The sequence below is a fragment of the Eptesicus fuscus genome, chromosome 20 (genome assembly GCF_027574615.1).
Source record: "Eptesicus fuscus isolate TK198812 chromosome 20, DD_ASM_mEF_20220401, whole genome shotgun sequence".
Lineage (NCBI taxonomy): Eukaryota > Metazoa > Chordata > Mammalia > Chiroptera > Vespertilionidae > Eptesicus > Eptesicus fuscus.
Window position 1 is genome coordinate 35,429,085 of NC_072492.1, and position 24,657 is coordinate 35,453,741.

Consider the following 24,657-nt stretch of genomic DNA (forward strand, 5'->3'; position numbering starts at 1 on the left):
TTTTGGGTTTGGAGTCAGCTCCCACTTCTCATCTTTCCGGAGCCTCCCGCCCCGGCCAGGCCTCTCAGCCTCGGGTGGGGGAAGAGGGCAGCGTCTGGAGCTCTTTGTGGTGCCTCCTCGGTCTCCACCGCTCCCCGCCGGGCCCCCTCCTCCTATTCCACCCCCAGCCCCGCCCGCCAGCTCAGCCTCCCCAGCCCCCATTCCACGTGGACCCGCCAGGGCGGGGGTGGGGAATGGAGACAGGAAGAGGGGGAGCCAACCCAGGGAGCGGAGGCTGGTGGCGGCTCCTCTCGTGTTCGCCCTCACTGCCGGCCATCCCAGCTCCAGGCACCATGTTCCGCGGTGCGGGGTCCCGCAGCCACACCCTCCCGCGACCCCCGCTGCTGCAGATGTTGCTGCTGGTGCACGCCGTGGGGAGGGGGCTGGGCCGCGCCAGCCCGGCCGGGGGCCCCCTGGAAGACGTGGTCATCGAGAGGTACCACATCCCCAGGGCCTGCCCCAGGGAGGTGCAGAGGGGGGACTTCGTGCGCTACCACTACAACGGCACCTTTGAGGACGGCAAGAAGTTTGACTCCAGGTAATGGGGTTGGGTGGCCCCAGACTCACCACTGCTCTTCCCCGAGCCGGGGGTCCAGGCGCCCCTAGTTCCTGGGTTCCCTTGGTGCCCTTTTAAGCTGTGTCTGCATTCGGGTACTCATTCCCTGATCCCAGCGCCTTGGGTGGGGGGTGGGGGCGGTCTCCCAGACACCCATCTCCCCAATGATGTATCTTCCGCTCTCAATTTCAAACCTTTGCCTCTCCAAGGACCCCGATTTCGTTCACACAAGCTCCCCACACTCCCCCAAAGTGATAATCAAGGTGAACTGCTCTCTTTACCAGCCCTTTATTTAGGGACACGAGGAGGGGGTTGTTCTAGCCTACAGTGTTGGGGGGAAGAGCATGGTCCCTGATGCACGTGAGCAGCGGGGGACCCCTACGTTCCCACCCAGCCTGACTCCTTTCGGCTTCCATCCCCGGGTTTCAGTGCCTTTGTGGTTAGAGAAGAGGGAGGAGAACTTTCTTTTGGAGGGGTGGCTGTGAGCAGCAGCCAGGGCGAAGCAGCTGGTTTATAATAAGGGTGGATGAATCTGGGCGTGTAAGGACCACGTCTGTGTCTGTCCACGTGTCAGACCTGCTGTCCTGGGCTCCTGGGAGGATTTTTATTCCTCCCTCTCCAGGTCTATCTGCACCCCCACCTCCCTCCATCTTAGTTAGTGCCACCAGGCCAGGGCTGCCGCCCCATCTTGCCAGCCTTGGCGTTTGAGAGGCAAGAAGAGAGGCAGGCTTTTGGTCTGCTCTCGCAAGTCCACGTTTCCCCCCTCACCCAAGAATACTTTTTCCATTGATTTCTAGAGAGAATGGAAGGGAGGAGGAGAGACAGAGAGAGAAACATGACATGAGACACACCAATTGGTTGCCTCCCAACCAGGGTGGGGCCTCAACAGCCTGCAACCGAGGTGCATGCTCTTGACCGGAATTGAACCCGGGGCCCTTTAGGCCGATGGTCTATCCACTGAGCCAAACCGGCTAGGGCGCTAATCCACTTTTGTTGGTGGGGGCAGGGCAGGGCTACTTGTCAGCCTTGGTTAAACCATAGGTCTCAGTGACACACACACACACAACCCCCCCACCACCCCCCCCCAAGAAGTCAGTTCTTCTTAGACCCTTCCCCCAAACACACAGCTCACCCCACGGGAAATCGGTGGCCATGGCTTTGGGGGCCGGCAGTGTATTGGGTAAGAACACAGACTCCAGGGTCCAAGACCCTGGTTTCAAAGCCAGGCTGTGACCATGAACAAGAAATGTTGCCTCTTAAAGCTTTACTGTCTTTATCTGAAAAACAGAGATTACAAACCATCTGAAAAAAATCGAGTCCCTATTTCCTAAGACTTCAAACAAGGCGATGAATGAAAGTGGACTTGACACCGTGCCTGGAAGTCCGAAAGGGTTCCATACTCATTAGCCTCGACTCTGGGGAGGACCAGATGCCCTGATAGTGCTTACCTGGTGCTTGGGCCCTCACCGCAGCCTGTGAGGGCAGCAGGCCAGTCATAAAACCCGCTCAGTAGGCAAAGCGAGGGGTAGGCAGAAGCCAGGAGCGGGGTAGAGGGGCTGGGTTGGGGGGGGGGGAGGGGGCTTTGGGGGGCGACTTCCCTGGTGGGGACTCTGGGAGCCAGGCTGATTCTGGAAAACTCTCGCAACCCGTGGCCCCCTTCGGTCAATCTCGCAGCCGCCCTAACTTCTGAAAACATAAAATAAAAAGCGGTAACTAAAATAAATAAAAGCCATGGCAGTTTTAGAGGAGGCTCTTTCAGAACTGAAAACCAATCCCTACCCCCCACCGGCTCTGCTTCCCCTTCCTTTCCTCCCTGGCGAGTCCCTGGTGCGGAGGCACGAACAGGGGCTTTGGCGCGGCGCGTACCACACGTCAGCCGTGACCTGGAGTAAGTGACTTAGTCTCGGGAGAAAAATGAAAACAATAATGCCTACCTCCCGGGGAAAGAATTAAATAAGGTCACTGCCAGGCAGGTCACCAGCTCATGCTAACGGCTCAATAAATGTTCCTCTTCGCCTCCGTAAGCGCTGAGCACTCCTTTGCTGCCGACAGCTAGCAGCAGACGGCGGCGTGCGCCCAGCCCTCTCCCAGGGGTATACGAGCCCCTGGGCTCCGTGGGGACTTGCTTTTTGTAACTGCCCAGCCTCTTACCTTGGGGGTCGTGGCTGACCACGGAGGGAGCTGAGGCGCATGTTGATCTACACCTGTGTATAGAGGGGCATTGTGCATGCATGTGCGTGTGTGTAGGCACCTCGGCATGTAGGTGACCGTGGGCAGAGGGGAGCATCTGGCTGTGTGCACCCTCACCTGTGCACACCCGAATCCGCTGTATCTCCTCTGCCCCCTCTTGTCCCCCAGCTATGACCGCAGCACTTTGGTGGCCATCGTGGTGGGTGTGGGACGTCTCATCACCGGCATGGACCGGGGCCTCATGGGCATGTGTGTCAACGAGCGGAGACGCCTCATCGTGCCTCCCCACCTGGGCTATGGCAGCATCGGTGTGGGTGAGGAGGGCTGGGGCACAGGCCTGGGGATGGAGGAGACCTGGAGGTAGAATCAGGGACCCCAGGGCCAAAACACTGAAGCTTAGCGAGGGAGAGGGACCTGCCCACCGTCAACTGCCTACACAGTATGAAGAGGGGCGGGTCTGGGACCTGCCTCTGGGGTGGGAGGCAGGGAAATAACGGCTGGTTAGGATCGGAGCTTGACTAGGAAGAAGGGAAACTAGAGGTGTGGAGGGGGAGGCCAAGCAGGGTGCTCAGCCCTCCACTGCAACCCCCACCCTGGGGCTGCATCAAACATGAGCGCCTGCTGCCTGGCCCTCACAGCGGGGCTCATTCCCCCGGATGCCACCCTCTACTTCGACGTGGTCCTGCTGGATGTGTGGAACAAGGAAGACACGGTGCAGGTGAGCACCCTGCTGCGCCCGCCCCACTGCCCCCGCATGGTCCAGGACAGCGACTTCGTCCGCTACCACTACAACGGCACGCTGCTGGACGGCACCGCCTTCGACAGCAGGTGAGGGCTGGCGGGAGCCCCGGGTGCTGGGGACCGTGGCTCCGGTGCGGGGAGTCCAGGGTCTATTTCCTCCCTCCTCCAGCGGCGTCACCCCTACCTCCCTCTCCGCAGCTACAGCAGGGGCGGCACCTATGACACCTACGTGGGCTCTGGCTGGCTGATCAAGGGCATGGACCAGGGGCTGCTGAGCATGTGTCCTGGGGAGAGAAGGAAGATCATCATCCCTCCATTCCTGGCCTATGGCGAGAAGGGCTATGGTAAGGGCAGGCGAGGACTCGGGGGTTCTCCGGAAGCGGCTGCCACCCCGTTGTTCGGGGTGTGTACTGCACAGGGCACCCAGCCGAGGAGGCGCGCGGGAATGAAATCTAGCCCTTGGTGATCCTCTCATTAAGGAGGGGTGCCGTCTTCTGACTCACACGAAGGTCCATACGGGCTGGTGGGGGGCCCGGGGGCACACCCAGCTCCGGCCTCACAGGGGGAGCAAGGAACAGGGCTGCTGAGGGCCAGGGAAGGGCCCCGGGGAGCAGGGCTGGCGCCGTGTTGCAGGGTTCTCCCAGAGGCCCTCCTGGGTCGAGGAGGCGCCGGGCTTGCTCCCCACCTGTATGGTTGAGGCCTATCCCGTCCCCAGGGACTGTGATCCCCCCGCAGGCCTCCCTGGTCTTCCACGTCCTGCTGATCGACGTCCACAACCCGAAGGACACGGTGCAGCTGGAGACGCTGGAGCTCCCGCCGGGCTGTGTCCGGAGAGCCGCGGCCGGGGACTTCATGCGCTACCACTACAACGGCTCGCTGATGGACGGCACCCTCTTCGACTCCAGGTCAGGGGCGGCCCGAGGAGGGAGGGCGGGGCGGGGCGGGAGGCAAGAAGCTGGGGTCACCTCAGCAGCCCGGGGTGGCTCTGAGCTGTCAGCCAGGGCAGGGGCCCCTCTGACTCCCTTGCCGGCCTCCCCACCTTGTCCTGCAGCTACTCCCGCAACCACACGTACAACACCTACGTGGGGCAGGGCTACATCATCCCGGGGATGGACCAGGGCCTGCAGGGCACCTGCATGGGCGAGCGCCGGAGGATCACCATCCCCCCGCACCTCGCCTACGGGGAGAACGGGACTGGTAGGCCTGTGGTCCCTCAGCTCCTCTCCTGAACCCCTCAGTGCCCTTCCCCTGCTCTGCCCCTCTCATCACAAAACCGGCCACCCACACAGTTCCTGCCACACGGACTCCATCCTTTCCCCCCCGGGGCAGTCCCCCCACTTCTCTCCCCTCCTGGGGAAGGGCTCCTGAGTTTGGGGAGGGGGTGGCTATGGGAAAACAGAAACCGCATAGCCCTGGGAAGCAGAGTCCTGGAGTTGAGGCCCAGCTTTGCTGGAAGCCTCAGCCTCCTCGCCTATAACATGGGACTCATCGCCTTGACCAGCCAGGTGAGTGACTCGGGGGTTGCACGGTATAAAGGGCTTTCTAACTGGCAGGCCCCTCCCTCCCCTGCCCCCTCGGAGACCTGATTATGTGGGCAAACTCCCCACCCCATTCTCGCGTGAAACCCCAGGGCACTTTCACGGAGACCCTGAGGGGACCCCCTAGACGCCAAGCTGACCCACTCCCCATTCTGGCCCCAGGAGACAAGATCCCTGGCTCAGCTGTGCTGATATTCGACGTCCACGTCATCGACTTCCATAACCCCCAGGATCCCGTGGAAATCAAGACGCTGTCCCGGCCCCCCGAGGCCTGCAACGAGACCACCAAGTCCGGGGACTTCGTCCGCTACCACTACAACTGCTCTCTGCTGGACGGCACCAGGCTCTTCTCCTCGTGGGTCTGGGGCAGGGCCAGGGCCAGGGCCGGGCAGGTGGGTGGGACTCGGGGAGGGGAGACCTCCATATAGCACCCCCTTCTCCGTAAGTTCCCATCCATGGGGAGCGTAAGGGGCAGAAAGGGGAGGGAGGGTGAAGCTAGTAGTAGGGGAGCTGAGCCCTCAAGGCCGCATTTTAGGGGCCATGGCAAGATGAGAAGGGTGTCCCCTCTGAGCCTGGGGCCCTGCACTCAGCTGCGTGGGGTGGGCACCAGTGAGCTGCGAACTGTGGGACGAGGAAGGGCCCTGACCTGGGAATCTGCTCTTCCCCCAGGCATGACTACGGGGCCCCCCAGGAGGCAACTCTGGGGGCCAACAAGGTGATCGAAGGACTGGACACGGGCCTGCAGGGCATGTGTGTGGGAGAGAGGCGGCAGCTCGTGGTCCCCCCGCACCTGGCACATGGGGAGAGTGGAGGTGAGGGGCAGAGTCAGGTCTGACCCACCCGTTTGCCCCTTTCGGCTGGTTCTGTCAACACCCCATGTCCCACTCTCCAGCCTCCAAGAGGGGTACCAGGCCTGCGAGCTGGGAACACCCTGGGCAGGCTGCTGAGCCCGGCGCGGACCCTGGCCTGACTGGGACCCCTTCCCTTCTCCCTCCCGCCAGCCCGGGGGGTCCCCGGCAGTGCTGTGCTGCTGTTTGAGGTGGAGCTGATATCCCGCGAGGAGGGGCTGCCCGAAGGCTACCTGTTTGTGTGGCACCAGGACCCTCCTGCCAACCTGTTTGAAGACCTGGACCTCAACAAAGATGGCGAGGTCCCCCCAGAGGAGGTGGGTGAGGATGCAACCCTTACAGTAGCCATTCCCACTCTCACCTGGCATGGCGGCCTCTAGCAAGAACGTGGTACCTGCCCACCCTCCTGTCTGGGCCCGTGTTCCCGCCCCTCCGCTGGGTCCCTGTGCGGTCGGTTCCCGTCCCTGCCGTCTCTCCCCACACGGGCCGCCCTGGCCCCGCTCCGGACCCCAGCACCAGCGCCTCTCCTCAGTCCTCACCGGCTGGCCTCCCCTGGGCCCTTGCCAAGGCCTCCCAAAGCTGCCCCGGCACGAGGCTCACGCTCCCCCTCCCGGCTCTCCTTTTCCCCAGTTCTCCACCTTCATCAGGGCTCAAGTCAGTGAGGGCAAAGGACGCCTCATGCCGGGGCAGGACGCGGAGAAAACCATAGGGGACATGTTCCAGAACCAGGACCGCAACCAGGACGGCAAGATCACCATCGACGAGCTCAAACTCAAGTCCGACGAGGACCAGGAGCGGGTTCACGAGGAGCTCTGAGCGCAGAGCCTGGGCCCGGGCCCCCCACCAACGCCCGCTTCTGGGGACAGTGGGCAGAGGGGTTGACTTCCAACAGTCACCCCCCCTCCCCCTCTGCTGGGAAGAGGTCTGAGAGCATCTCGAAAGTGGTCGGAGGAGACAGTCTGGTCTTCCCACCAGCCCGAGCGAAATGCACAGCACAGACCTCTCCTCGGTGCCTCTCCTCCAGCCCCACACCAGTCCCTTTGGAGTTACACAGCCAGTCTGGGGACTGGTGGAGGCTGGGGCTGGATGGGCCATTGCTGGCCCCCCACCCACCCCTCCACGTCACCACTGAGCACGGCCAAGCTAATCATTTCAAACACTCCCCTCTGTTTGTCCTTTTCCTCACCATCCCCAGGCCTGCCCCCCCTCCCCTCTCATGGCAGCTCCCCAGGGGCATGGACCGGGGCTGGCAGAACCCCGTCTTCCTCCCACAGCCACAGCTGGCTCCAAAGGAAGGGGAGGTTCAAGGAGAGCAGCCCTACCACACCCAGGTCCCCAGCACCTGTGCCCCCCCCCCCTCCCTCCCAGTGCTGCTGGGGTACCCTCAGGGAGCTGCAGGTCAGGGCTGGGCTGTGTGTCACCTTTCATCCCTAAAGGCGGCTGAGGCGGAGGAAGGAAACAGAAGGGCAGGGTGAGGACACCCACTCCGATGGGTCTTAGAGCTATGAAATGATTCAGAGCAGAGATAAACCTGGAAGGCCTCACTGGGGACCGAGGGGTGAGGGGAGTGGAGAGCTCTGCACTCAGAGCTAAACTGGTGTCGGATCTCTCCTTTGTGACAAATAAAAGACCCAACCAGAGGCCTCAGGAAGTGGTCTTCACTGGGCGGCTCTTAGACCCAAGGACTGAGAAGAGGGGAACCACGCAGGCTGTCTCCGTGCCTGTGAGCTCCAGGCTGTCCCTGGGTCTCGTCTTCTCCCTCCAGAGCTTCCTGCCTCCCTGACATCCAGGCCTTTGGCCCTAATCCTGGAAAGGGAACCCCCGTCTGCCAGAGGGAGGGCAGGGAGTGGGTGACCACAGAGAGGGGCCTGCAGGGGAGGTGCAGACAGATGATCCCTGTCTCTTAACTGTCCCGAGTGAATGGAAAGACGAGGTCTGTGACCTCAAACACAACACACAAAGCTCAGATTCAATCGCATAGGCTGGGCTCCGCTCTCACATAGTTCATTTCCAAAACTGATATTCCCGCCTCTCCCTGCTCCTGGCTGCAGGCCATTACCACCTGCCCCATCCTCCCTCTGGTCACAGGAAAGTAACTGAGTCCGAATCTCTGGGGTCTTGGGGGAGGAGTTGGCAGCAGCCACCAGCCAGGCCATCGGCCCTCACCTGCCCTGCAATGGAGATGACCCGAAGCATCCCCGGACCGGGTTGGAGGAGGTGCTTGGGAGAGAAAATAATGGAATTGGTCACTGATCTGCCCTACAAGCAGATTTCTTGCCCAGGATCCCCTGAGACGTGACCTCCCCACAGCCACTCCCTGTCCCAAAGCATCCCGGAGGCACCTCAGGGTCTGACACTGGCTACACTCCGCCTTAGATGAAAACCTCTCCTCCCCAAACCTACTGGGGCCCAGGTGTGGGGGGCAGGATGCAGGCCCCCCTTTGGCCAGAAACACCCTACCCGAGCTCTAGCTCCTGGCTATGGGGTGTGGCCGCTACTGGTCCTTTCTTGGCCACCTGCAAACTAGACCTGCGGGGTCACTGAGGTTTAATGGCACCCGTAAGAGGTACCGCAGCAGGATTCCACCCACAGTCCCAAGGCTTTCCCCTTCAGATGAACAGCCAGGCATCCAGGGAAGGGTGAGGGACCGGATTTCTCCGAGGACAGGCTAAGAAAACACCAGGTAATGTGGTTGGTCTACATTTTCTTCAAAAGGTACCCTAGAGAGAATGCAATTAGTTCTTTTTTAAAAAACATTTTTATTGATTTCAGAGAGGAAGGAAGAGGAAGGGATAGAAACATCAATGTGGAGAGAGAATCTGACTGGCTGCCTCCCACACGCCCCCTACTGGGGATCAAGCCGCAAGCCAGTCATGTGCCCTGACCAGAATTGAACCGCGACCTCCTGGTTCAGAGGTTGACGCTCAACCACTGAGCCATGCTGGCCGGGCTCAGCTAGTTCTTCACCAAGTCAACAGGGAGGGGAAAAGGGAAAAAACACTTTGAGAACACCCAAGAAGACAAGACAACAGAACACAAACTACTTCTGGTTTACTTTGCCACAGAGCGACTCCTCCTCCAGGTCCTGGGTCCCACCCCCACCCCCACTTACATCACCCATTTTAGTGGCCCTGGACCCGCAAGAGGAGGAAGGACAGGAATCAGGGGCATCAGGGAAAACCGACACCCAGATGGATCCCTTTGGGGACTTCTAAAGGGGCTCTGCACACAGGGTTGGCCAGACCCAACTGATCCCAACTGAATTTCGTTTAACGGCTGCATCAGAATAAAGGCAAACCACTCCAGGTCAGAAACACACCCTGCCTGCCTGCCTGCCTGCCACCCTGACCCCCACAGACACACTCAGGCTGCGCTCAGAGCGTCTTCTGGGCCAATTCAGTGGTTTCCAAATCATGTTCTGTGGAACCCTAGCGGCTTCTTGAAGGTTCCTGCACCTCCAGGACCAAAGGGAACAGGCTCTGCGCCCCCAACCCCGAAATCAGAACAGCTCTGGTTCCTCCTTTTATTTCGATCCACTTTACACATTCGACTTGTTTGAAGAACAGCGTCCCATGTTAAACATTTTCGAAAAACAGAGTCCTGGACCAACCGACCCCCGGAATGCAAACAGCCTGCAGGTCCGATTCACCTGGAGCCCTCCCCGCTGCCAGGGCCTCCCTCAGGCCTTGGAGAACTCACAAGAATGTGCCGGGGAAAGGGGGAGGGAAGGGCGAGGACCCGGATGCTCAGGGGCTGTCCTGAGCTGCCCTCTGGACACACCAGGCTCCCGGCAGAGTAGCCCCCACGGAGGCTCCCCTCCGCCTCTCCGCCCGCCGACAGGCCCCGCGCCCGCGCCCTCAGGAGCCCCGCATCTCCGCCCAGTCCCGCTGGTGCAGGATGTGCTGCAGCAGCCCGTTGACCACGTCCAGCGTCTCGTCCTTCTCCAGCACAACGTCGTAGGAGGCCATGTAGCGCTCCCGCTGCTCCTCCACCTGCCGGGAGGGGGAGGGGAGGCGGAGAGTCCCCGGAACGCCCCGCCCTCCGCCCACTGCCCCCGCCTCTCAGGCACCTGGAGTTGGGGGAGGCGTGCATTCAAGCCACAGATCCCCTAGACCACTGGTCGGCAAACTGCGGCTCGCGAGCCACATGCGGCTCTTTGGCCCCTTGAGTGTGGCTCTTCCACAAAATACCACGGCCTGGGCGAGTCTATTTTGAAGAAGTGGCGTTAGAAGAAGTGTTTAAAAAATTTGGCTCTCAAAAGAAATTTCAATCGTTGTACTGTTGATATTTGGCTCTGCTAATGAGTTTGCCGACCTCTGGTCTAGAGGAGTTCAAGGTCACAGGGCCTGCCTTTTGGAGACGCACATGGCAATGGGCACAGGCTGCCACAATAAACTCTGGGGTCAGAAGGTCAGTAACAAGGATTGAAACTTAAAAGCCAGATGTTACCTCTAAGCTACGTGGATTGGATTTCCACAGGCTCCAGCATGCGGGGAGCCTTCCGTCCGACACCACGCTGTGGCCCTCGATGACCACCCTGTTTTCACCCGTCGGCCTCTGTTCTAGTGTTTTCCTTCTCTAAACTGGGAACCCGCAACCCGGACGTCTCCCATCTCAATGATGCCTGACAGGTCTGAGTTAGGAGGGCTGGCAATCAGCCCCGCCACTTCCCCAACTACCGTCCCCCGGGCAAGTTACTTAACCTCCTCGCCTGTAAAATGGTGCAACAGTCACTACCTCAGCGGCTGCTGTAAGGACTGAAGGGGTTAATGTCCCTGCACATGCTGAGCACTCAGGGGGGGCTCCGATGAAGGGCCTGGCATTCCCCTGCCTCTGAACTCGTTCATCGCTGGCTATCTGGTCTTCCTAAAGATTCGGGATGTTCTCCTGAAGAACACTGTGTCTCACCTCGGTACCCCCAACACTGAGAGCCGTGGGCAGCACACAGAAGGTGTCCGATAAGCACGTGAACAGAAACGGCAGGGGAAGCCAGCCGTGGGGGCGGCGGCCCTGGCCCCCCACCTACCTTGTCATTTAGGAAGCCGATCTTGAGAATGTTCTCCACACCCTGAACGCCATCGGCCATGGTGAGGTCCCCCATGGTGTCCCCCAGCAGGAGGACGTTGGTTTTGCCCTGAAGCTGCTGGAAGTAGCTGGAGTTCCTGCACACGGAGCTGTTCTTGTTGTATGTGTGAATGAGCTGGCCCTTGAATCCCTGTAGGAAACCCTAAATGACCGAGAAAAGAGACGCACCGAAGGGCTACGGGGACCCGTCCGGCACCAGGTCACCTCTGCCTCTGTCACAGAGACAAGGAAATCCTACAAGCCACAGGCAACACCAAAACCTCACTGTAGTCTAAACCAGGAGTCGGCAATGGAGGGCCTGTGAGTCACACTTGGCCTATTTTTGTAAATTAAGTTTTGCCGGCACACAGCCATGCCCGGCGGTCCACATCTTCCTATGGCTGCTTTCCTGCACGGCAGAGCGGGGTAGCTGCCACAGAGGTCGTGTAGCCCATCAAGCCACAGATGATAACGTTTATAATCCCTGGTTTAACCTTTTGCACTCGGATGTCGAGTGTGACTCGACACGGTTAGCATCGGTAGCAGCTCGTATGTCGAATTGTATTGAATGTCTCAATAATTTGAAATATAAAAAACTCCAAATAAGTAAGTTTGTATGAAAAGAAACTCCAGTTTTTTATTCTACTGCCGCGCTTTGTAAAATCTGGGGTATTTAAAAAAACTAAATCCCGAGTAGAATAAAGGAATCGAGAAAAAAGCAAGCGAGTGCAAAGGGTTAAACTTTTCCTCGACCAGGAGCCATCAAATATTGTTGGTCACCTACTCTGGAGGAAGCATGAAGCCTGTGATACAAGCACTGTTCAGGCTACGCATGTACTGAGCCTTCCCTGCGGGCCACGTCCTAACCACAAGTTCAAAGGCATGGAAATTCCGGCCACTGGTTTTAAGGGGAAAAAGTTAGAACATGGGTGAATGGGAGCAGCCCACCTCTGGCCCTAGAAAAACAAGCCGAAGTCCGAGCCCTTGAGTACCCAGGATGGCGCATGACCCGTGACAGTGACATGGGGCCTGGTTGACCCCATGGCAGAGAGCTGTTGGCCGAACACCAAAGAGCAGGTCCTTCGAAAGTAACGGTCTTTAGAGGGCATAGGTAAATAGGTAAATACTGCCCGAGGACACAGAAGCCAGCACGCCTTCCGCTCCCTCTCCTCCCGGGTCAGGGTTGATTTTTAGGGTGAAGTACCCTGGCTGGTGGTTCCCACCCAGGCCCATTCCCAGCCCAAAAGAGATTTGACTTGGCTCACATCTTCGTCAAAATCCATGTAGTTAGACACAATGTGGATGTTGGGGTGAAACACTTTCATCTGCCGGATAATTTCCTCCAGGATATCACCGATGCCCGCGGAGAAGATGAAGAGGGGGATGTTATTTTGGTAGAGGGTGTTGAAGAACGCCTTGTATCCCTCCCTGGAGAGAGATGAGTGGATTCTGAAATGGCACTGCCTCTATCACTGCTCTGTATTTTCTATTTGGGTTATATATTTTTAGATTTTTTAGAAAAAATTTTAATTGAGGTATAAAACACATAAAGTAAGTGGTTAAAGTGCACTTATCTTACGTGTTCAGCTCAATTAATATTGACCTATGTCTACACCCATGTGATTACCAACCAGACCCACGCTCCCTCGTGTCCCTCCCAGTCAATGCCATCCTTCCCTATTTTGACTTCATGTCACCGCTGATTAGCTTTGCCTGTCCCTGAACTTCGTATGAACAGGCTCATATTGTTGTGCTTTTGTTTCTGTATTACAACTGAACCCTGAATAACACAGGGTAAGAGGTGCTGACCGCCTGTGCAATAGGAAACCCACGTACAACCTGTGATGCCGCAAAAAACTGGACTACAGTTGTCCCTCAGTATCTGAGGGGGGATTGGTTCTAAGACCCCCACGGATACCAACATCCAAGGCTGCTCAAGTCCCTTAGAGAAAATAGCATGGCCCTGGTCGCTGTGGCTCAGCTGACTGGGCATCGGCCACGCTCGGAAAGGTTGCCAGTTAGATTCCCCGTCAGAGCACATGCCCAGGTTGTGGGCTCAATTCCCAGTGTGGGACATGCAGGAGGCAGCCGATCAATGATTCTCTGTCATCATTGATGTTTCTATCTCTCTCTCCCTCTCCCTTCCTGAAATAATAAAAATAATAATTGTAAATAAGTAAAAATAACATTTTGAAAATGGTGTAGAACAATACATACACTACCAGAGACTGCTTCCTAGGAAGTGCCCAAAGGCAGAACATTCTTTAGCCATAGCCAGAGGGAAAGGAAACCTTCCCCCCTTCATGGCGCCAGGTCTCTTCCAACTCCCCCAGCAACTAACTCCTCTCCACCCTCTTCCAGCCCCTTTTTGTGAGCAAACCAGTTTCAAATGTTTCCCGGAGCACGCAGCTCACCTAAGCATGGCGTTGGACTCTCTGACCACCTGGGCTATCTGAGACTTCTGAATCTTCTGCTGACACAGGAGATCGTGCGCTTTGGTCCACCTACACACAAACACCCCACAAGACCCCCAATTCAGATCAGTAAAATGACTTCTCCCTTCTCAGGGCCAAGTCCCTCTGCAAGTACTGACAGTGGAGGAGGCCTCATCCGTTTCCACAGAACCATTTCCTGGAGAACCCTGGCTGTCCTTAAAAAAGGAGGTGAGCCCTAGCCTGTTTGGCTCAGTGGACAGAGTGTCGGCCTGCGGACTCAAGGGTCCCAGGTTCAATTCCGGTCAAGGGCATGTACCTTGGTTGTGGGCACATCCCCAGTGGGGGGTGTGCAGGAGGCAGCTGATCGATGTTTCTCTCTCATCGATGTTTCTAACTTTCTATCCCTCTCCCTTCCTCTCTGTAAAAAATCAATAAAATATATATTAAAAAAGGAGGGTGAGCCCGGCCCGCATGGCTCAGTTGGTTGGAGCTTCATCCTGTATACCTAAAGGCTGCAGTTTCATTTCCCGGTCAGGGCACATACCTAGGTTGCGGGTTCGATCCCCGGTCAGGGTATGCACAGAAAATAACCAATAGAGCCTGGCTGGCGTGGCTCAGTAGATGGAGCATCGTCCCATGGACCAAGAGGTTCTTGGGTTCGATTCCCAGTCAGGGCACATGCCTGGATTGTAGGCACCATCTCCAGTAGGAGGTGTGCAGGAGGCAGCCGATAGATGTGTCTCTCTCATTGATGTTTCTATCTCTCTCTCCCTCTCCCTTCTTCCCTCTCTAAAAATCAATAAAAACCTTTAAAAAATAAAGATAACCAATCCATGTTCTCTCTCACTCTCTCCCCCTTCCCCTTGCTCTAGAATCAATAAGCATATCCTTGGGTGAGGATTAATAAAACAAAAAACAAAAGAGGGTGAGAAAGCAACACAACTGAGAGACAAGAGGTAGGTGAGTTAACTGCTGAAGTCGAAGCTCTTCTGAACCCCTTCCTCGTGAGCCCACTGGAGAACTGGGGCTCTGTCCAGTGGTACTGGTTTCTGTAGGAAGGTTATCTCCCCAAAGCACGTACTCCCCCACACCCAGGGGCTTCTAACGCATTCGAGGATGCTTGGCGGGCCACCACACTAGCAGCCGTCACAGGTAGCTCCAGGGGTGTCTGGACAATTGGTTCTACTGGTTGGGCCTGTGGCACTCAGTTAAGCATCCAGTAAGTGAAGGAAGTCTGTCATCTCATCAAAGCTCAGGAAGACCAGCCCCCTCCTGGACCAGACCGCCGCCAGGGCAGGGGCTCTCACCATCACTCACCATTCCACCATATGAGGTGACTTCTCCTTGGCGGTCCGGTGCGGGTCAATCTCAATTGGGTAATACTGGTGAAGGAGCGCTTTCAGCTGGGGCATCCAAAGGAAGAGAAAAGCCATTAGTCCCTCAGGTTTTCCCCAGCAAAGTCCTACTGTTCAGCACAAGAAAAAAAACAAAAAAAAAAAAACAGCCCGATGGGCGTGGCTCGGTGGTTGATCTGTGACCTATGAACCAGGAGGTAATGGTTTGATTCCTGGTGGGGCACATGCCCAGGTTGCGGGCTCAATCCCCAGTAGGGGGTGTGTAGGAGGCAGCTGATCCATGATTCTCTCTCATCATTGATGTTTCTATCTCTCCCTCTCTCTTCCTCTCTGAAATCAATAATGAAAAAAAAGCCCTAGCCAGTTTGGCTCGGTGGATAGAGCATCAGCCTGTGGACTGAAGGGTCCCAGGTTCGATTCTAGTCAAGGGCACGTACCTTGGTTGCAGGCACATCCCCAGTAGGAGGTGTGCAGGAGGCAGCTGATTGATGTTTCTCTTTCATCAATGTTTCTAACTCTATTCCTCTCTGTAAAAAATCAATAAAAATATTTTTAAAAAATATATGTGTGTGTGTGTGTGTGTGTGTGTGTGTATGAAGGGTTAAATGCAAAGATCACACACTGACCAAGACAGAAAGCTCCTGCCCTGACAGATTTGGCTCAGTGGATAGAGTTTCCGCCTGCAGACTGAAGGGTCCCGGGTTCAATTCCATTCAAGGGCACATGCCTGGGTTGCAGGTCCAACCCCCAGTTTGGGGTGTGCAGGATGCAGCCAATGATTCTCCCTCATCATTGATGTTTCTCTCTCCCTCTCCTTTCTCTCTGAAATCAGTAAAAATATATTTAAAAAATAATAACTAAATAAATGTCCTAGCACAGCGGTCGCCAACCTTTTGGACCTCGTGGACCATCAGAGGTCCGCAGACCACTGGTTGGCGACCGCTGCCCTAGCTGGCTTTGCTCAGTGGTTGGAGTGTCGGCCTGTAGACTGAAGGGTCATGGGTTCGATTCTGGTCAAGAGCAGGTGCCTTGGTTGCAAGCTGGATCCCCGACCCTGATCAGGGCATGTACTGGAGGCAACCAATCAATGTGTCTTTCTCACATCAGTATTTCTCTCTGTCTGTCTCTCCCCCTCCCTTCCATTCTCTCTGAAAATCAATGGAAAAAAAACATCCTTGGGTGAGGATTAACCAAAAAAAAAAAAAAAAGAAGAAGAAGAAAAAAGATTTCATATATAAACTTTGCTTTATTAATTTTTTTCAGGAGCCCATCAACACCAAAGAAAATAGTTTTCTCTAGCTTCTTTATCTGAGAGAGGGCACTCAAATCTAGTGGACGCAGCTTCCTGGAAGTTGATAAATCAGGTATTCAAGGAACCAAAAAACGTGACTTGCTAGGCCAGCCAGAGTGGCTCAGTTGGTTGGGTGTAATCCCATGCACCAAAAGGTTGCCGGTTCGATTACCAGTCAGGGCACGTACCACCCCCTGGTCAGATTCTCTGTAGAACCTGTTTCTCTGTCAGGGCACGTATGTAAGGCAACCAATAAATATTTCTCTCTCACATCGATGTACTGTATCTCCCTTCCTCTCTCTAAGTATGTCCTAAGGTGAGGATTAAGAAAAAAAGTGACTTGCTAAAAGCTATCAGTGATGGAGCCAAAACCTACCGTAAGCTAAAAGTGGCATCCCAAGAGACAGGTTTTAGAAATATAAGAACAATCTACTGTATAATCCACTGCCCAGCTTTTGTTTTGTGTGTTTTTTCCCCCATGAATTTCAGGTAAACGACCAATAATTGTTAATAAACTTTAAAAAAATGTTTTTGATTGATTTTTTTTTTTTTTTAAGAGAAAGAGAGAGGCAAACATCAATGAGAGAGAAAAATTGATCAGCTGCCTCTTGCATGACCCCTCCTGGGCATGTGCCCTGACCGGAATCAAACCAGTGACCTCTTGGTCCATGGGATGGCGCTCAACCAACTGAGTCACACCGGCTGGGCTCTACTGCCCATCTTAATTCTGAGTAATCCTGACAGAGTATTGGAAGAGCTAATCAATACAACAGACCAGGAGACGACTTGGCATGCGACTTAGTGAATTTCATACAGGAGGGGAGCGAAAGGATGTAGCTAATTCAGCAGAAAGAGCTCAGCCACCTACAGAGAAATGTGCAGTTAGCACGGCTCTGCGCTGGCACAGAGGACCCCGAGAGGAAGAACATGGGACGAAATAAAGTGAACTCCAAAGCTACAGAGGGATCGCTTTACAATATTTGTATGTATCTTATGGAACTGGGAGTGGCTGCACACTGACATTAATTCAGATGTCTTTCTCAACACCGGCTGCCTTCCCAAGAAAATCATTATCAAGGAAAGAGCAAAATGTAGTGGAAAGAGTTTGGGGCAGAATCTGATCTACGGGAAAGCCAAGCTCTGGTCCTGCCGTGTGTCCTTGGGTAAGTTGCTCTACGTCTCCAAACCCGCTTTCTCATCTGTTAGGTGGAGACCATCATGGTTCCAGTCCCCTCTGGAAGTGGTGGGGTTACCTAACAAACATTGAAGTCCCTTGTAAACGCTGTAGCTAACAGTGAGCATAACGTCCACACTCCAACCATCAGTTACCATACTGAGCCAGGCCTGTAAGCCAGGACAAGGGGAACAGGGAATAGACAGCTGAACAGACTGAAGAGCTATTCACAGCAGATACAGAAGGTCACCTCCCTAGAGAGAACGTCTGGGCCTCAGTTATATTTCAGCTCCAGACCCAGAAAGGCATCAAAAGCAGGTGGGGGACACCAGGGCCAGCTGCAATGATTAACAGACGCCCTGCCTGACACTGGCCCATCAGTGGAGACCAGGACCCTGAAGGAGCACACCAAGAAAAGTGATGAATGTTCTGCTGAAACCCTCCCGAAGATTCCCGCCAGAAGAGAGATAAAAGGACCCAGTGCCAGGGGCCCTCAGGCTCCACGCCCGCCCTCCCTCCCCCTTCTTGCAACCAGGGCAGCGACGGGCAGCAGCAGTTCATCCCGGGCAAACCCCCGGAACCTCCGCAAGGCCCCCTTTTCTGACTTCTTTGTGAGCCAAGCCGCCCAGCCGAGGCTCATTTCCCCAGCCCCTCCTTGTTTCACCGTCCCCAGCTTTAATAGACGTCCTCAAAATCCTCCTGGACTCGTGACATTTTTCCTGCACTAAGTCTAGAACCCACACACTCTCGGTTGGCCCGAGGCAGACCCGCCCAGGGTCAGGTCCCCCTGCCAGGAACAACAGGTCTTGGCCAACGAGGAAAAGCTATCCCAGTGTACTAAAACCAGGTCCAGCCGAAACCGGTTTGGCTCAGTGGATAGAGCGTCGGTCTGCGGACTGGAAGGTCCCGGGTTCGATTCCGGTCAAGGGCATGTACATTGGTTTCGGCACGTCCCCCGGTGGGGGGTGAGCAGGAGGCAGCTGATCGATGTCTCTCTCTCATCGATGTTTCTAGCTCTCTATCCCTCTCCCTTCCTCTCTGTGAAAAATCAATAAAATATATTAAAAAAAATAAAAATAAAAAAAATAAAACCAGGTCCACCTGAGCGAGAGAACAACAAAAAATTTTTACTTAATCTTCTGAGGTCTCTATTCTGGACTCTTTGGTCCTGAGCAAGAGCCATATGAAGTAATACAGGACAGCAACTCCGAGGGGGGCCGCTCACCTTCTCCCGGCACTCCTCACTGATGATCTTGCTGTCATCCAGAATATCTGCAAAAACACAAAGCTCCCTTCACTCCCCCCTTAGAAGCCATCATCGTGTCAAGCCCAACAAAGCAAGCCAGTGCGGGACTTACTGTAGGAAGAAGGGCATGGCTTTCCGTTATAGGCAAACCTGCTCAAGGTCCTGTCAAAATCAGAAATGACCTAAAATGCAAAAGAGAGATGACGCCAGGATCGGCTCCTTCTGGTGTGGCCCTGCGTCAGCCTGGGGATGATTATGAAAGTCCGAGGGCTCAGCTGTCCAGACTGGGGGAGTCAGGGAGGGCTGTGGAGGGAGGGAAGGCCTAATCCCAGTCAGCACAGCGCTAACCCTCAGGGGGCCCACCCTGGGGGGAGGGGAGGTGCTGCAGAATCACGATCCCTTTGGCTCTTTCAACAGCACCCATCTCCGTGCCCCTAGGCCCTTCCTTTGTGACCCATGTCCACATTGGCAGTTTCCTGGGGAGCCCGCTGGGCTGGGCTAGGGTGGGGAACGAGGCCCCAGGGCCTGGGGTGGGTGCTTTCTGTCTAATCAGAGGAAGCAGCGTGACCTTACAGAGGATGGCAGGGCAGGCGGGCTCCTCCCCAAACCGGCGAACCAACCTGCTGGCCCCCAGGCCCCGGGTCATTTCTAGGGGCTGAGGGCTTGCAGGTGCCGCAACCCCGCGGGAAGGCTCGCCGGCAGGACGCCCCCCAGCCCCCCCCCCCCCCCCCGGGCCAGCCCGACCCCGCCCGGCGGTACCTGTAAGCGGTCTCGCCCGCCCCTGCGGAGGGCGCCCACGATCTCCTGCACCCGCCCGGGCTGCCGCATCAGGACCGTGGCCTTCATCAGGGGGCTCACCTGTCCCGAGACCCGAGAGAACGGCTGACCCCGGCTCCGCGCCGGGCCCGAGGGGAGCTGGGGCCGGGTCGCGGGGGGTGGAGCGGGGGCTCCGGCCGGGCTGGGGGCGCCTACTGGCCGGGCTGGACCCAGGCGCCCCGCTGGAGGCCTCGGCGCGCCCGGGGGGTCGGGGCCCGCGCCTCGCGGGACGGTTCCTCCCGCCTCACCTCCTCCGCCATGGTGCCCGCCGCCGCAGCCGCACCGGCCCTGCGCCGGTGCCCGCCCCGCCGCCGCACTGCGCAGGCTCGTCCCCGCCCCGGGACCCCGGGCACCGCACCGGGCGGGGCCTGGGGCGCCGGCGGGCCTGGGGGCCCTGCGCCCCACGCTGGGGAAGACCCTGGTTGGGGGGATCTGTGTTGAGGAGGGGGACGGTCCCAGGGAATTGGGGTTACTGGGTGCCACTCTCTCTGGAGCAAAAGCCCCAGCAAGCACGGGCGCTCCAGGCTTGCAGTTTGCAGGACGGAAAGGCCGCAGGACGGGAGGGGATGGGAGGGGGCCCTCGGCGGGTTCTGTTCAACATGCAGAGGGCGTTTCTGGGCCCGCGCCCCAGCAGAAGACCGTGTGTCCACCTCGTGTCCAGAGGGCAGGAGGGGCCTGGGCAGCTGGGCCAGGAGGAAAGGCTCATCCATTTCGCTTCTCCCTTCTGCCTCCTCTGGCGTGGTTCCCAGGAACGTGGTGTCTGGGGAGCCAGCGTGGAGCTGTGGAGGGAGGTGGATGGGTGGAGCTGTGGAGGGAGGTAGGTGGGTGGAGCTGTGGAGGGAGGTGGATGGGTGGAGCTGTGGAGGGAGGTGGATGGGTGGAGCTGTGGAGGGAGGTAGATGGTGGAGCTGTGGAGGGAGGTGGGTGGGTGGAGCTGTGGAGGGAGGTGGGTGGGTGGAGCTGTGGAGGGAGGTGGGTGGGTGGAGCTGTGGAGGGAGGTGGGTGGGTGGAGCTGTGGAGGGAGGTGGGTGGGTGGAGCTGTGGAGGGAGGTAGGTGGTGGAGCTGTGGAGGGAGGTGGATGGTGGAGCTGTGGAGGGAGGTAGGTGGGTGGAGCTGTGGAGGGAGGTGGTTGGGTGGAGCTGTGGAGGGAGGTAGATGGTGGAGCTGTGGAGGGAGGTGGATGGGTGGAGCTGTGGAGGGAGGTGGATGGGTGGAGCTGTGGAGGGAGGTGGATGGGTGGAGCTGTGGAGGGAGGTGGGTGGAGCTGTGGAGGGAGGTGGTTGGTGGAGCTGTGGAGGGAGGTGGGTGGTGGAGCTGTGGAGGGAGGTGGATGGGTGGAGCTGTGGAGGGAGGTGGATGGGTGGAGCTGTGGAGGGAGGTGGATGGGTGGAGCTGTGGAGGGAGGTGGATGGGTGGAGCTGTGGAGGGAGGTGGATGGGTGGAGCTGTGGAGGGAGGTGGATGGGTGGAGCTGTGGTGGGAGGTGGATGGGTGGAGCTGTGGAGGGAGGTGGATGGGTGGAGCTGTGGTGGGAGGTGGATGGGTGGAGCTGTGGAGGGAGGTGGATGGGTGGAGCTGTGGAGGGAGGTAGATGGTGGAGCTGTGGAGGGAGGTGGATGGGTGGAGCTGTGGAGGGAGGTGGATGGGTGGAGCTGTGGAGGGAGGTGGGTGGAGCTGTGGAGGGAGGTGGGTGGGTGGAGCTGTGGAGGGAGGTGGGTGGTGGAGCTGTGGAGGGAGGTGGGTGGTGGAGCTGTGGAGGGAGGTGGGTGGAGCTGTGGAGGGAGGGAGGTGGGTGGAGCTGTGGAGGGAGGTGGGTGGGTGGAGCTGTGGAGGGAGGTGGGTGGGTGGAGCTGTGGAGGGAGGTGGATGGTGGAGCTGTGGAGGGAGGTGGATGGTGGAGCTGTGGAGGGAGGTGGATGGTGGAGCTGTGGAGGGAGGTGGATGGGTGGAGCTGTGGAGGGAGGTGGTGGGTGGAGCTGTGGAGGGAGGTAGATGGTGGAGCTGTGGAGGGAGGTGGATGGGTGGAGCTGTGGAGGGAGGTGGATGGGTGGAGCTGTGGAGGGAGGTGGGTGGAGCTGTGGAGGGAGGTGGGTGGTGGAGCTGTGGAGGGAGGTGGGTGGGTGGAGCTGTGGAGGGAGGTGGATGGGTGGAGCTGTGGAGGGAGGTAGATGGTGGAGCTGTGGCGGGAGGTGGATGGGTGGAGCTGTGGAGGGAGGTGGATGGGTGGAGCTGTGGAGGGAGGTGGGTGGAGCTGTGGAGGGAGGTGGGTGGTGGAGCTGTGGAGGGAGGTGGGTGGTGGAGCTGTGGAGGGAGGTGGATGGGTGGAGCTGTGGAGGGAGGTGGATGGGTGGAGCTGTGGAGGGAGGTGGATGGGTGGAGCTGTGGTGGGAGGTGGATGGGTGGAGCTGTGGAGGGAGGTGGATGGGTGGAGCTGTGGAGGGAGGTGGATGGGTGGAGCTGTGGAGGGAGGTGGATGGGTGGAGCTGTGGAGGGAGGTGGATGGGTGGAGCTGTGGAGGGAGGTGGATGGGTGGAGCTGTGGTGGGAGGTGGATGGGTGGAGCTGTGGAGGGAGGTAGATGGTGGAGCTGTGGAGGGAGGTGGATGGGTGGAGCTGTGGAGGGAGGTGGATGGGTGGAGCTGTGGAGGGAGGTGGATGGGTGGAGCTGTGGTGGGAGGTGGATGGGTGGAGCTGTGGAGGGAGGTGGATGGGTGGAGCTGTGGAGGGAGGTAGATGGTGGAGCTGTGGAGGGAGGTGGATGGGTGGAGCTGTGGAGGGAGGTGGATGGGTGGAGCTGTGGAGGGAGGTGGGTGGAGCTGTGGAGGGAGGTGGATGGGTGGAGCTGTGGAGGGAGGTGGGTGGGTGGAGCTGTGGAGGGAGGTGGGTGGTGGAGCTGTGGAGGGAGGTGGGTGGTGGAGCTGTGGAGGGAGGTGGGTGGAGCTGTGGAGGGAGGGAGGTGGGTGGAGCTGTGGAGGGAGGTGGGTGGGTGGAGCTGTGGAGGGAGGTGGGTGGGTGGAGCTGTGGAGGGAGGTGGGTGGGTGGAGCTGTGGAGGGAGGTGGATGGGTGGAGCTGTGGAGGGAGGTGGATGGGTGGAGCTGTGGAGGGAGGTGGATGGGTGGAGCTGTGGAGGGAGGTGGATGGGTGGAGCTGTGGAGGTAGGTGGGTGGAGCTGTGGAGGGAGGTGGATGGGTGGAGCTGTGGAGGGAGGTGGGTGGGTGGAGCTGTGGAGGGAGGTGGGTGGTGGAGCTGTGGAGGGAGGTGGGTGGTGGAGCTGTGGAGGGAGGTGGGTGGAGCTGTGGAGGGAGGGAGGTGGGTGGAGCTGTGGAGGGAGGTGGATGGGTGGAGCTGTGGAGGGAGGTGGATGGGTGGAGCTGTGGAGGGAGGTGGATGGGTGGAGCTGTGGAGGGAGGTGGATGGGTGGAGCTGTGGAGGTAGGTGGGTGGAGCTGTGGAGGGAGGTGGATGGGTGGAGCTGTGGAGGGAGGTGGGTGGGTGGAGCTGTGGAGGGAGGTGGGTGGTGGAGCTGTGGAGGGAGGTGGGTGGTGGAGCTGTGGAGGGAGGTGGGTGGAGCTGTGGAGGGAGGGAGGTGGGTGGAGCTGTGGAGGGAGGTGGGTGGGTGGAGCTGTGGAGGGAGGTGGGTGGGTGGAGCTGTGGAGGGAGGTGGATGGGTGGAGCTGTGGAGGGAGGTGGGTGGTGGAGCTGTGGAGGGAGGTGGATGGGTGGAGCTGTGGAGGGAGGTGGATGGGTGGAGCTGTGGAGGGAGGTGGATGGGTGGAGCTGTGGAGGGAGGTGGATGGGTGGAGCTGTGGAGGGAGGTGGATGGGTGGAGCTGTGGAGGTAGGTGGGTGGAGCTGTGGAGGGAGGTGGATGGGTGGAGCTGTGGAGGGAGGTGGGTGGGTGGAGCTGTGGAGGGAGGTGGGTGGTGGAGCTGTGGAGGGAGGTGGGTGGTGGAGCTGTGGAGGGAGGTGGGTGGAGCTGTGGAGGGAGGGAGGTGGGTGGAGCTGTGGAGGGAGGTGGATGGGTGGAGCTGTGGAGGGAGGTGGATGGGTGGAGCTGTGGAGGGAGGTGGATGGGTGGAGCTGTGGAGGGAGGTGGATGGGTGGAGCTGTGGAGGTAGGTGGGTGGAGCTGTGGAGGGAGGTGGATGGGTGGAGCTGTGGAGGGAGGTGGGTGGGTGGAGCTGTGGAGGGAGGTGGGTGGTGGAGCTGTGGAGGGAGGTGGGTGGTGGAGCTGTGGAGGGAGGTGGGTGGAGCTGTGGAGGGAGGGAGGTGGGTGGAGCTGTGGAGGGAGGTGGGTGGGTGGAGCTGTGGAGGGAGGTGGGTGGGTGGAGCTGTGGAGGGAGGTGGATGGGTGGAGCTGTGGAGGGAGGTGGGTGGTGGAGCTGTGGAGGGAGGTGGATGGGTGGAGCTGTGGAGGGAGGTGGATGGGTGGAGCTGTGGAGGGAGGTGGGTGGGTGGAGCTGTGGAGGGAGGTAGATGGGTGGAGCTGTGGAGGGAGGTGGATGGGTGGAGCTGTGGAGGGAGGTGGATGGGTGGAGCTGTGGAGGGAGGTGGATGGGTGGAGCTGTGGAGGGAGGTAGGTGGTGGAGCTGTGGAGGGAGGTGGATGGTGGAGCTGTGGAGGGAGGTGGGTGGGTGGAGCTGTGGAGGGAGGTGGATGGGTGGAGCTGTGGAGGGAGGTGGGTGGAGCTGTGGAGGGAGGTGGGTGGGTGGAGCTGTGGAGGGAGGTGGATGGGTGGAGCTGTGGAGGGAGGTGGGTGGGTGGAGCTGTGGAGGGAGGTGGATGGGTGGAGCTGTGGAGGGAGGTAGGTGGTGGAGCTGTGGAGGGAGGTAGGTGGTGGAGCTGTGGAGGGAGGTAGATGGTGGAGCTGTGGAGGGAGGTGGATGGGTGGAGCTGTGGAGGGAGGTGGGTGGGTGGAGCTGTGGAGGGAGGTGGGTGGGTGGAGCTGTGGAGGGAGGGAGGTGGGTGGAGCTGTGGAGGGAGGTGGGTGGTTGGAGCTGTGGAGGGAGGTGGGTGGGTGACACCAAGTGGGCAACAGGAGCCAGAGCTAATGAAACTCTTACATGGTGCCGGTGGTCATGGTCCTGCTCTGGGTACAAGGACATGGATGCAGGTGTGGGGTGATCTTCAGCTGGCGGCGCGGTGGGGAGGGGAGAAGGAAGGGGGACGGGGACTTCAGACATAATAGGGGTGCCCGACTAAGCCTGAGGGGGAACTGGGCGCGTTTGAGACATCGTGGTTCATTTCACGTTCCCCACCCCGCCATCTCAGGTTTGGGGGCGCTGTCAAAGCGCTGGGCTCCGGCTGCCTGGCTCCTCCGTCATCCGAAGGGGCGCCAACGAGGGCCAGACCTTCTTCCCCCTGGTT

At 58.5% G+C, this 24,657-nt stretch overlaps 2 protein-coding genes across 4 annotated transcripts; one reads left to right on the plus strand and one right to left on the minus strand.

The window, feature by feature from the left end:
* The first annotated feature begins 149 nt into the window (after window positions 1-149).
* FKBP10 (FKBP prolyl isomerase 10) lies at window positions 150-7,352 on the plus strand. The gene is made up of 10 exons (XM_008149382.3): window positions 150-577; window positions 2,954-3,099; window positions 3,424-3,613; window positions 3,725-3,870; window positions 4,242-4,431; window positions 4,578-4,723; window positions 5,227-5,419; window positions 5,734-5,876; window positions 6,066-6,229; window positions 6,543-7,352. The coding sequence occupies exons 1-10, from the start codon at window positions 234-236 to the stop codon at window positions 6,726-6,728; spliced, it is 1,848 nt and encodes a 615-aa protein (XP_008147604.2). The 5' UTR covers window positions 150-233; the 3' UTR covers window positions 6,729-7,352.
* A 2,069-nt stretch (window positions 7,353-9,421) lies between these two features.
* Window positions 9,422-24,624, minus strand: NT5C3B (5'-nucleotidase, cytosolic IIIB). Of its 3 annotated transcripts, none has more exons than XM_054709774.1 (10): window positions 24,348-24,624; window positions 19,944-20,072; window positions 19,237-19,335; window positions 18,590-18,659; window positions 18,457-18,503; window positions 14,729-14,814; window positions 13,391-13,480; window positions 12,242-12,404; window positions 10,939-11,139; window positions 9,422-9,904 (listed from the first exon to the last, which is right to left on the minus strand). In XM_054709774.1, the coding sequence occupies exons 1-10, from the start codon at window positions 24,471-24,473 to the stop codon at window positions 9,770-9,772; spliced, it is 1,146 nt and encodes a 381-aa protein (XP_054565749.1). In that variant the 5' UTR covers window positions 24,474-24,624; the 3' UTR covers window positions 9,422-9,769. The 3 variants fall into 3 exon arrangements, with proteins under 3 accessions (XP_054565749.1, XP_054565750.1, XP_054565751.1); XM_054709775.1 differs by having other exon boundaries at window positions 24,354-24,623; XM_054709776.1 differs by lacking the exons at window positions 19,944-20,072; window positions 24,348-24,624 and adding an exon at window positions 19,542-19,616.
* Between the last annotated feature and the right edge of the window lie 33 nt (window positions 24,625-24,657).